At 53.1% G+C, this 12186-nt stretch overlaps 1 protein-coding gene across 1 annotated transcript in view; it reads left to right on the top strand.

The window, feature by feature from the left end:
• Positions 1–8013, top strand: part of LOC107117047 (putative olfactory receptor 52P1) — a gene marked incomplete at its 5' end in the record, with an annotated part of 9419 nt that extends 1406 nt beyond the window's left edge. The window contains one exon of the mRNA XM_015419078.1: positions 7097–8013. Within this exon, the coding sequence (XP_015274564.1) occupies positions 7097–8013 (917 nt within the window). The remainder of the gene's footprint in view (positions 1–7096) is intronic.
• Between the last annotated feature and the right edge of the window lie 4173 nt (positions 8014–12186).

Below are 12186 nucleotides of genomic sequence, written 5' to 3'. Positions count from 1 at the left end.
GAGGGCCAACAACAGGGCAAAGAGGCTGAGGCCTTCCCCTGAGAAGAACCTCAGAAGAAGAGCCCTGCTGGATCAGGCCAGGGAGGGTCCCTCTAGTCCAGCATCCTGTCTCACACAGGGGCCAGCCAGTTCCTCTGTAGGGCCAACAACAGGGCAGGGAGGCTGAGGCCTTCCCCTGAGAAGAACATCAGAAGAGCCCTGCTGGGTCAGACCAGGGAGGGTCCCTCTAGTCCAGCATCCTGTCTCACACAGGGACCAGCCAGTTCCTCTGGAGGGCCAACACCAGGGCAGAGAGGCCGAGGCCTTCCCCTGAGAAGAACCTCAGAAGAGCCCTGCTGGAGGACCATCTAGTCCAGCCTCCCGTCTCACACAGGGGCCATTCCAGTTCCACTGGAGGGCCAACAACAGGGCATAGAGGCCGTGGCCTTCCTCTCATGTTGCTTCCTGGCTGTGGGATTTAGAGGTTCAGTGCCTCTGAACGTGGAGGTTCCTTTTCGTCACCATGGCTAGTAGCCATGTTATCCTCCATGACTCTATCTCATCCCCTTTTCAAGCTTTTTATTCCCGTGGCCATCAGGGCATCCTCTGGCTGCGAATTCCATCTTTGAATTACTCTCTGTGTAATGACTCTCTGTATTTCTAGGGGCAGCAACAAAGCAACCCTGCCCAGTCCAGGAGCTGAGTCTTCACATCCCATAGAGTGCCCCCCCCGCCCCCAAGGTGCTGGGATTGGGCAGCCCACGGCGGCGGCACTTCAGAGCCCAAGAAGAGCCCTGCTGGGTCAGGCACTCAGAGGTTCATCTATCCCTGTCTCCTTTCTGTGATCGCCTGGCACTTGGCAACCCTTGCACTCCTGTTTGTGGACTGAGAAGGGCTGGATTTTTCAGCCTTCCCTCACAGGAAAGGTGCGCCAACCCTTGCGTCATCTTGGCGGCCTTCCTTTGGACTCTTCGCAGCTTTGCAACATCCTCTTTGAGATGTGATGACCAGAGTGCACCGTATCCCAAAGGAGGCCACACCGTGGCTCTGTGCCAGGCCGTTATGCCATTGGCCGTTTTGTTTCCTAGCCATCCCCAGCATGGAGTTAGACGTCTTCACGGCCGCTGACCCTCAGCTGACATTTTCATCACACAATTCCAGGATCTTTCTCAATCTTAGACCCTTTCTGCACCCGTATTTTGTCTCAGTTTCTGAGCGTGTCCTGTTCTTCCGTTCTGCATTCCCTCCCGCTCTCACTTCCACTTTGTGTCGGGGCTTTCTCTTCTTTCTGCATTTGTCTTATAGGAATCTGCACTCAGACCGCTTCCAGCACACCGCTGCCCCGTGGCTACCAAAACTCCTTTTGCTGTGACTCTTTATGCTCATCTTCTTTCAGATCACTAATCCTCTCTAAAGTGGAACTATTTCTGCAAGTATTTCAGTGCTGGCCATTGCCCCTCCCCCATTCCCGCCTCTCCCTCTTTAGGTGGACGCTCCCTCCCTGTTCTGTTTTCTCTCCCTCCTTCTCCAAAGGCAAAAGAGGACGTTCCCTCCCACTCAGGCCAACTTTAAAAAAGTCAGAGAGAGCATAAGAAGGAATCAGTAAATATAAAGGACACTGCCACAGGAGGTGGCGGCGGCTACAAGAACGGACAGCTTCAAGGGGGAACTGGATAAACCTATGGAGCAGAGGTCCATCAGTGGCTCTTAGCCACAAGGTATAGACAGGAACTCTCAGGGCTGGGGCAGGTGATGCTCTGTCTTCTTGGTGCTTGGGGGGTGGGTCAACAGCGGGAGGGCTTCTAGTGTTCTGGCCCCACTGCTGATGGCACCTGGTATTTTGGGCCATGGTGTGAGACAGACTGGATGGGCCTTTGGCCCGATCCAGCACTGGCTTCTCTTATGTTCTTCTATGGAGCAGAGGTTCCTCAGTGGCTATTAGCCACAAGGTATAGATAGGAACTCTCAGTCTGGAGCAAGGGATGCTCTGTATTCTTGGTCCTTGGGGGGAGGCAACAGTGGGAGGGCTTCTAATGTCCTGGCCCCACTGCTGGATGTCCTGACGGCATCTGGTATTTCTGGCCACTGTGTGACACAGAGTGTTGAACTGGAGGGGACATTGGCCTGATCCAACATTGGCTTCTCTTATGTTCTTATATGGAGCAGAGGTCCATCCGTGGCTGTTAGCCTCAAGGTATAGAAAAGAACTCTCAGTCTGGGGCAAGGGATGCTCTGTCATCTTGGTGCTTGGGGGGGGAGTCAACAGTGGGAGGGCTTCTGGTGTTCTCCTGGCCCCACTGCTGGACCTCCTGATGTCCCCTGGTCTTTTTGACCACTGTGTGACACAGAAGAGTGTTGGACTGGAGGGGACATTGGCCTGATCCAGCAGGGGCTTCTCTGATGTCCTTATGTTCTTAGGGGATTCCTTGCTCCCGAATGTCTCAGTCTTGCCTGTGGGGGCCTGGATTTCCCCCCCCCCCCCCCTTTCTTTTTGCAGACTCATGGGGGGGGGGGTTTGGCAGCCAGTTAGCTAAAAAAATCTGAACGTTGCTTGTAGATGCAGCAGAATGCGTACAGAATACACACATAAACAAACCAGGGTGGGGGAACAGTGCAGCGGGAATGCGTGTGGCTGCGAAGTCAACCCTTAAGGCTTGACTCCTCGGATTCTCTGGAGTGAGCGGTCAGCGAAGAAAGGGCCCAAGTCTCACCGGTTCAGTCCCCACCAGCATATATTTAAAATCGGGGAGGGTGTGTGCGTGTGTTCCAATGTGCATCACTTTATACTTGGCCACACTGGATTTCATCGGCCCTGGTGTTGCCTATTTACCCAGTGAAGGGAGATCTTTCTGTAACTCTTCACAGTCAGCCTTGGTTTTCACCATCCTAAACAACTTGGTACCATCGGCAAACTTGGGCACTACACTACTCATCCCTCCCAGTTCCCAAACAATTTATCAGCAAATCAAATAGCACCACTCCCAATACCGATCCTTGGGGGACCCCGCTGCTAACTCATAGAATCACATAGAGTTGGAAGGGGTCCTACAGAGACCATCTAGTCCAACCCCCTGCCCAGTGCAGGACCAGGCTAGAGCATCCCTGACAAATATCCATCCAGCCTCTTCTTGGAAGCTGCCAGTGAAGGGGAGCTCACCACCTCCCGAGGCAGCTGATTCCACCTTTGAACCACTCTGACCATGAGAAAGTGTTGACTAATATCCAGCCAATACCTTTCTGCATGTGATTTAAACCCCTTGCTTCGGGTCCTATATCCTCTGCTGTCCCCTGCTCCATTTTAAGAACCCGATCCTTGGGGGACCCCGCTGCTAACTCATAGAATCACATAGAGTTGGAAGGGGTCCTACAGAGACCATCTAGTCCAACCCTCCTGCCCAGTGCAGGACCAGCCTAGAGCATCCCTGACAAATATCCGTCCAGCCTCTTCTCGAAAGCTGCCAGTGAAGGGGAGCTCACCACACCTCCCCAGGCAGCTGATTCCACCTCTGGACCACTCTGACCGTGAGAAAGTGTTGACTAATATCCAGCTGATGCCTTTCTGCATGTGATTTAAACCCCGTTGCTTCGGGTCCTATATCCTCTGCTGTCCCCTTCTCCATTTTAAGAACTCCCCCCCCCATTGTAATGCCTGTCCCTTCATTCCTACCCTTTGCTCCCTGTCATTTGGCCAGTTGTTTAAGCCACAAGAGGAGCCCCCCCCCTCGCTCTCTTATCCCAGCCGAGTGGTGCTCTAAGAACCTGGTTGTCCAGTCGCCTCCTTCCCCTTCCCCTCTTGAAGCTCCAGAGGGGGGATTTGACCACCGTCTTCCAGCTGCTCTCGCTGAGCACGCTTGGGCGAGGCTCCAAGAGCCACGGGGGGCGGGGGTTGCTTTCCCGGCGGCAGTCTCCCCAGCCCTCCCCAGTCCGGGACCCGGGACTCCTCTGTTGATGGGGAGCCACTTTTTCTTGCCCCAAAGAGAACCAGAGGTGCGAAGGCATCCCCAGTGGAACTCAGGGCCACTGGATAATGAGTGCAGCTCTAGGAGGCCTGGCAGACAGCCTGGGCCGGTGCCAGGAGACAGACCGCTTGGAGCCGAGCTCCTTTGAGAGGCAGACCTCTCCTTAAGAAGCCCACCCCTTTGTGGCCTGGTTGCTGAGGAGTGTGGCAGAAGCACAGCGCCCAGCCGGCCGAGTCCCGTATGCCTTCCCCCCCACACACACACACAGGCCTCGTCACCCGATCCTGCCTCAGCCCTTCATTGGTCATATTGTGGAAACCCAGCGCAGGAGAGGAGGAGCGCAAAGGCCGTCTGCTCCAGAGGGTTGCAAGTGTGTGTCCCTGTTGATGGTATGCAGCTTGTGACGCTCACATGATCTCAGCTTCTTGCCTTCTTGGGCTGCAGGGGTGGACGTTTGCCATTCTGCCGCGTCTGCAGGTGGGTCTTCCTGGAGGTATCTCTGGGGCTGAGGGCTGGCACAAGGTATAGATAGGAACTCTCAGATTAGCCACAAGGGATAGATAGAAACTCTCAGTCTGGGGCAAGGGATGCTCTGTATTCTGGGTGCTTGGGGGGGGGGCAACAGTGGGAGGGCTTCTGGAGTTCTGGCCCCACTGCTGGACCTCTTGATGGCTCCTGGTATTTTTGGCCACTGTGTGACACAGAGTGTTGGACTGGAGGGGCCTCTGGCCTGATCCAACACTGGCTTCTCTTATGTTCTTAAATGGAGCAGAGGTCCATCGGTGGCTATGAGCCACAAGGCATAGATAGGAACTCTCAGGTGGGGGCAAGGGATGCTCTGTATTCTTGGTGCCTGGAGGGGGGGTCAATAGTGGGAGGGCTCCTAGTGTCCTGGACCCATTGCTGGACCTCTTGATGGCACCTGGTGTTTCTGGCCACTGTGTGACACAGAGTGTTGGACTGGATGGGCCTTTGGCCTGATCCAACATGGGCTTCTCTTATGTTCTTAAATGGAGCAGAGGTCCATCAGTGGCTATGAGCCACAAGGCATAGATAGGAACTCTCTGTCTGTGGCAAGTGAAGCTCTGTATTCTTGGTGCCTAGGGGGTCAACAGTGGAGGGGCTTCTAGTGTCCTGGCCCCACTGGTGGACCTGCTGATGGCATTGGTATTTTTGGCCACTGTGTGACACAGAGTGTTGGACCGGATGGGCCATTGGCCTGATCCAGCACTGGCTTCTCTCTTATGTTCTTAAATGTCTTGCCAGGGTCCCACCACCGGCCATCCTCCAGTCGCCAGGCTGAAAAAGGGTTGAATGGCAAGACGGCAGATGAAAAACTGAAACAGAATCCAGAGGTCAGTGATTAAGGGGAATGGACTGAATGCAAAAAGAGTCTTACAAACTAGGCCTAGCAGCTTTTGAAGTTGTTGGTTCTGAAAGGGTAGAATTAAGGCAGTATGGTTGGGGGGGGGGGGACCACCCTTCGCTCATTGCAGAACAAGGAGGGAGCTGTATTTTAACCTGTCTCTCTCTGTGTGTTAAACAGATGTGTCAGCTATGCTGCCATGGGGGTTGGGGAGTTCATTCTGTGTCTTGGTAATTGCTATTGCATTCCTATCCCTGCTGTTCTGCCTGTGCCGCAATGCTTATCGCTACAGATGTGCAGGAGGAGGTTGTGTTGTCTGGGAGTCTCCTATGTACCGTGAGAGACTCCTGCTTCCCAGCTTTCGCCACCTAACGGTTTCCTAGCTGGTCCCGCGCGCGGGAGGGTAGCTAATTGGCCCATGCCATGGGGGGGAGGGGTGCATACGAATGCCCTATATCCTATTAGGCTCTAGTGGCTCTGGCCATTCTCAACAGTGCCTGTGTTACTGCATCTATAGCTTTGCAATAAAAGTATAACCGTTCCTGAATGCGTGTACTTCGTTGTAAGCTGTGGGTTCTGACAAGATGTTACTGTGGTGCAGGGGACTGGAGCCCCCATGCTTCATGGACAGTAGATTTCAGGTTGCAGGTACAACTGTTGACTGAGCCTGGTCAGGGGCTGCCCACCCCAGGTGACATCCAGTCCTGGAGGTACACCACGCAGTCCTGTTGCCTGGCCCTAGATCCAGGAGCAGTGCCGGGCTACCTGAGCCGTCACGGGAAGGAGGGAGAGGGGGAGGCACCCAGGGGTTCTTATTCAGTTTGGTGTCATGGATAAAGTGCGCGGACTCTAATCTGGGAGAACCAGGTTTGATTCCCCCACTCCTCCACATGCACCTGGCTGGATGACCTTGGGCAAGCCGTAGTTCTGATAAGAGCTGTTCTTGGAAAAGAGCAGTTTCTGTCAGAGCTCTCTCAGCCCCACCTGCCTCACAGGGTTTCTGTCTGTTGTGGGGAGGGGAAGGGAAAAGGAGTTTGTGAGCCGCTCTGAGACTGCCTTGGGTAGTGAAGGGCAGGGTATCAATCCAATCTCTTCTTCTTCTTAAGTGCGCGGACTCTAATCTGGGAGAACTGGGTTTGATTCCCCACTCCTCCACTCGCACCTGCTGGATGACCTTGGGCAAACCATAGTTCTGATAAGAGCTGACCTTGAAAAAGAGCAGTTTTTGTTAGAGCTCTCTCAGCCCCACCTGCCTCACAGGGTGTCTTCTGTTGTGGGGAGGGGAAGGGAACGGAGTTTGTCAGCTGCTCTGAGACTCCTTCGGGTAGTGAAGGGTGGGGGATACATCCAATTTCTTCTTCTTCTTCTTCCCCCACGTTTGGTGTCGTGGTTAAGTGCACTACTTTCTGGGAGAACCGGGTTTGATTCCCCCATTCCTCCTCCACATGCACCTGGCTGGATGACCTTGGGCAAGCCATAGCTCTGACAAGAGCTGTCCTTGCAAAAGAGCCGTTTCTGTCAGAGCTCTCTCGGCCCCACCTGCCTCACAGGGTGTCTGTCTGTTGTGGGGCAGGGGAGGGAAAGGAGTTTGTAACCCACTCTGAGACTCCCTTGGGTAGTGAAGGGCCATGGGGGATAAATCCCATCTCTTCTTCTTCTCTTCGTTGCCTTCCGTGCCCTCTAACGCCTCCTTCTCTCCACCGCCAAAGATGTCAGCGTGACACTCTCTGCGGCATGCCTGCCGTCGTGGAGGCCATCAACCGGACGCTGGGCTTGGGCCAGGTTCCACTCCTCCTGGTGGGCATCCCTGGGCTGGAGGCCTTCCAGGCCTGGATTGGCATCCCCTTTTTCTTCATGTACGTCGTCGCCCTGGCGGGGAACGCCACCATCCTGTACGTCGTCAAGACAGAGCCAGCCCTGCACAAGCCCATGTACCTCTTCCTCTGCATGCTGGCGGCCAACGACCTGGTCCTCTCCACTTCCGTGGTTCCGAAGATGCTGGCCATCTTCTGGCTGGGCTCCCGGGAGATTGGCTTTGACGCCTGCCTGGTCCAGATGTACTTCATCCACACCTTCTCCATCATGGAGTCAGCCATCTTGCTGGCCATGTCCTTCGACCGCTATGTGGCCATTTGCCACCCTCTGCAGTACGCCACGGTCCTCAGCGGCCCTGTGGTGGTGAAGATGGGGCTAGCCGCAGCTGCCCGGGGCGTGCTCCTGGTGATCCCTTGCCCGGTCCTCATCAAGAGGCTGCCCTACTGTTTCCGGAGGGTCCTCCAGCACACCTACTGCGAGCACATGGCCGTGGTCAAGCTGGCCTGCGCCGACACCACCCTCAACCGGACCTACGGGATCTGCGTGGCTCTCTCGGTGGTGCTGCTGGACCTGGGGCTGATTGCCGCCTCCTACAGCATGATCCTACATGCCGTCTTCCGGCTGTCGTCACGAGAGGCTCGGTCGAAGGCTCTGGGGACCTGCGCGGCCCACGCCTGCACCCTCCTGGTGACTTACGTGCCGGCCCTCTTCTCCTTCCTCACCCACCGCATTGGCAGGCACGTGCCTCCTTACATCCACATCTTGCTGGCCAGCCTGTACCTTCTGCTGGCACCCACGGTGAACCCGCTGGTGTATGGCGTGAAGACCCAGCAGATCCGCCAGCGGGTGCTGAGACTTTTCAGCCAAGGGGAAAAGGTCCTTGAGGAACACTAGAGCCTCCATGGGCACGGTCCGGATCTTGCCGGGCTCCAGAGTCACGGCATTTCTGTGCCTGGAACTTTGCTTCTGTGGGCCAAACTACATATTACGTTTTTGTGTTTTTTTACAAATATTTGCCCCTGTTTTCGCTTGTTTCCTGCAGCCCCAGGGAACAGCTGCAGGCTTCTTTTCAAAAAAGGAGACCCCCAATTGGGTTTGGAACATCACTGTGGGGGAAAGAAGAAGAAGAGGAGGAGGAGGAGGAGGAGATTGGATCTATACCCCATGGCCCTTCACTACCCGAAAGAGTCTCAGAGCGGCTTACAAACTCCTCTCCCTTCCCCTCCCCACAACAGACACCCTGTGAGGTAGGTGGGGCTGAGAGAGCTCTTGACAGAAACTGCTCTTTTTCAAGGACAGCTCTTGTCAGAGCTACAGCTTGCCCAAGATCATCCAGCCAGGTGCAAGTGGAGGAGGAGTGGGGGAATCAAACCCGGCCCTCCCAGATTAGAGTCTGCGCACTTAATCACTACACCCAACTGGCTCCTTTCTTCCCCCAAGAAGTTTTGTTGCAGAAAAACCACACTAGGGAGAGTTATTTCACCAGTTTTGCTGCTCCACGTGCACAGATGTTTCACATCTAAACTCCAGCTTCTAAACTCCAGCAGTCTTGGTGATGTTGACCTATTGATTTGCATGTTTGTCGGACTTGTGCAAAAATTGCAACTTTTGTCAGAAATATGAGTGATAGTTAAGGAAATTCCCATGATCCCTTGCTCTTTTTGTTGGGTTAACTTGCTGAAAACAAGAGGGATCGTAGTGGATGGCACCATGTCAGCTCCCTGTGCCACAGCAGTAGAAAAGTGAAAACCCATGCTGGGAATTGTTAGGAAAGGGACTGAAGATATAAACAGATTCAGGCGGGTAGCCGTGTTGGGCTGAAGTAGCAGGAGAAAGTTCTGGTGACCATATGAACTCAGTTTGCCATTCCACTTTGGTCCCTGCATCTGTCAAACAACTTTATTATGCTAATTTGCTGCTCACCCTCTACCTATATGGATGGACTGGTAACTTCCATTTCAATGTATCTGAAGAAGTATGCATTCACATGAAAGCTTATGTCTTGAATAAGATTGATCTTATTGGTGTCACTGGACTCAAACTTTGTTCTGAAAATCAAACAGAAACTTTTAGAAACAATTGTTCCATGATTATTACAGCTTTCACAGGAAAACAGTAGATTGAGCCAGTTTGGCGTGGTGGTTAAGTGCGTGGACTCTAATCTGGGAGAACCGGGTTTGATTCCCCACTCCTCCTCCACTCACAGCTGCTGGATGACCTTGGACAAGCCATAGTTCTGATAAGAGCTGTCCTTGAAAAAGAGCAGTTTCTGTCAGAGCTCTCTCAGCCCCACCTGCCTCACAGGGTGTCTGTCTGTTGTGGGGAGGGGAAGGGAAAGGAGTTTGTCAACCGCTCTGAGACTCCCTTGAGTAGTGAAGGGCGGGGGGTATGAATCCAATCTCCTCTTCTTCTTCTTCCTCCACTTGCACCTGGCTGGATGACCTTGGGCAAGCCGTAGTTCTGACAAGAGCTGTCCTTGAAAAAGAGCACTCTCTTTCAAGAGCTCTCTCAGCCCCACCTACCTCACAGGGTGTCTGTCTGTTGTGGGGAGGGAAAAGGAAAGGAGTTTGTGAGCCGCTCTGAGACTCCCTTGGGTAGTGAAGGGCCATGGGGTATACATCCAATCTCTTCTTCTTCTTCTAATCTGGGAGAACCGGGTTTGCTTCCCCACTCCTCCACTTGCACCTGCTGGATGACCTTGGGCAAGCCGTAGTTCTGATAAGAGCAGTCCTTGAAAAAAGAGCAGTTCCTGTCAGAGCTCTCTCGGCCCCACCGACCTCACAGGGGTGTCTGTCTGTTGTGGGGAGGGGAAGGGAAAGGAGTTTGTGAGCCGCTCTGAGACTCCCTTGGGTAGTGAAGGGCCATGGGGTATACATCCAATCTCCTCCTCCTCCTCTTCTTCCCTTTAGCTCTCAGTTCACTTTCTGCTCGCTGTTTCTCTGGGTTTTCTGAGAGTGTTTTTGAGCCAATTTTCCCCTTGTTTTGTTTCCAAGCTGAAGGTTATTCAAAAGCATACAGATTACCTTGGACTTCCCCCACACACACCCTTGCCACCCCTCGAAGGTCACTCCCTGCCCACATCGAGATTGTTCCCCCCACCCTACACCTTCTCTCCTCCCCCCTTCATTGATGTATAAGCTCCATTTTCCTCTTGTTTTTAAATTTTAAATATTTTAAAACAAGTGGCATGACTGAGTCTAGCAATGTTAGTGTCAGCTCACTGCCATAAAGGCTGGTGTAGAGGGGGGAACTGCTTGGAATGTGTTAGTTTCAATTCTCTCTTGCTGTCTTGGTGATGCTACCTTATCTGTGTGCTTTATGTTCCTGCCCTTGGTTCCTAGGAGCTGCGGTGGCTCAAGTGGTTAAGACGCTGAACTGCAGGCTGTGGAAGGTCAGTAGTTCAGCAGTTCGAGACCCGAGTGTGCCGCATGAGGGAGTGAGCGCCCGTCTCTAGTTCCAGCTCCTGCCAACCTAGCAGTTCGAAAGCAAGACATTGCAAGTAGATAAATAGGTACCACTTTGGTGGGAAGGTAACAGCGTTCCGTGTGCCTTAGTGTTTAGTCATGCCGACCACATGACCACGGAAATGCCTTCGGACAGCGCTGGCTCTTCGGCTTTGAAACGGAGATGAGCACCTCAACCCTAGAGTCGGATTCGACTGGCTTTCGAGCAAGGAAGACCTTTACCTTTACCTTGGTTCCTAGTTGTAACATCATCTCTGGGAATGCGGGGCCGTTACATTCTGGTGGGCCCTGTTTTTACCTTGATTGGCTCCCTACCACCCAGTGACCCTTTTGAACCATGTACATCTGTCCACCCCATGCTTTTTGCTTTAGTCTTAACACAGAACCTGAAGTGTAGATGCCCTGCCAATACTGTACCAATAAACTTCTCTTCTGAAGAAGCAAGTCGTTGGTTCTGATTGTTGCAGGAGTCTGACAGAGTATGGATTTCTTGGGCTACCACATATTGCGGAGGGGGTGGGAGATGGACCCAGCCAAGGTGGCTGATGTGTTGGGGTGGGAACCCCCCGGGACCCGGAGGCAGCTCCAATCCTTCCTCGGGTTCGTGAGCTTTTATAGGCCCTTCAGCCCCAACTTCGCCCAGGTGTCCCTACCCCTCACTGACCTGCTAAAGACTAAAGGGAAGGGACCAGAGGGGACGAAACCCGGGGCTCGCCTGGTGTGCATGGATGAATGCCAGGAGGCATTCACCATACTGAAGCAGCTGTTCACTTCTGAGCCCATTCTCCATCACCCCGATGAAAATAAGAAATTTGTGGTCCAGGTGGATGCATCGGTTGTTGCCATGGAAGGCCATTTTGCAGTAGGGGGAGGATAAAAAGTTGCACCCCCTTGCCTACATGTCCAAAATGTTTAACGTGGTCGGGCAGGTGCCCTAAAACAGTCCCTCCCCCCAAGGAGAAGAGGCACAGAGACAGACACACCGGGACAACCAGAAACAGCTTCATAGAATCCTAGAATCACACAGAGTTGGAAGGGGCCCTAGAGGCCATCCACTCCAACCCCCTCTGCTCAGTGCAGGATCAGCCTAGAGCATCCCTGACAAGGGTTTGTCCAGCCGCTGCTCGAAGACTGCCAAGGAGGGGGAGCTCACCACCTCCCCAGGCAGCTGATTCCACTGTGGCACAACTCTGACCGTCAAAACAGTTTCTAGCCGGTAGACTGCAAAGGAATTAAATATACGTACCAGTGATTCTGCAGTTTCAAAAAGCTTTATCATATTAACTGAATTAACTGTTTCCCTGCGCATTCCTATATCCATTGCCCACCATCAGCCCCCTGCTTGGAGGATAAATCCCCATTCCGTTGAGTTAAGCCTTAGAAGTCACTTGTGGTTGCCTAATACAACAATCTACTCCAATTTTGTGCGGACATGGGCACCGGTTTTAGAATTTATGTCATCAAAAGATATACTACCTTCAAACCCTTTGTATCATAAATGGTTATTCTGATAAATAATGCAACACAAATATCGTCCAGTGGCCACTAACCTTCAAACAACTGTCTACAAATAATAAAATAAATAGAAGATTTACTCAGCGTA

Source organism: Gekko japonicus, unplaced genomic scaffold (genome assembly GCF_001447785.1).
Source record: "Gekko japonicus isolate JY-2015 unplaced genomic scaffold, Gekko_japonicus_V1.1 scaffold6420, whole genome shotgun sequence".
Classification (NCBI taxonomy): Eukaryota; Metazoa; Chordata; class Lepidosauria; order Squamata; family Gekkonidae; genus Gekko; species Gekko japonicus.
This window is presented reverse-complemented; position numbering and strand designations above follow the sequence as displayed.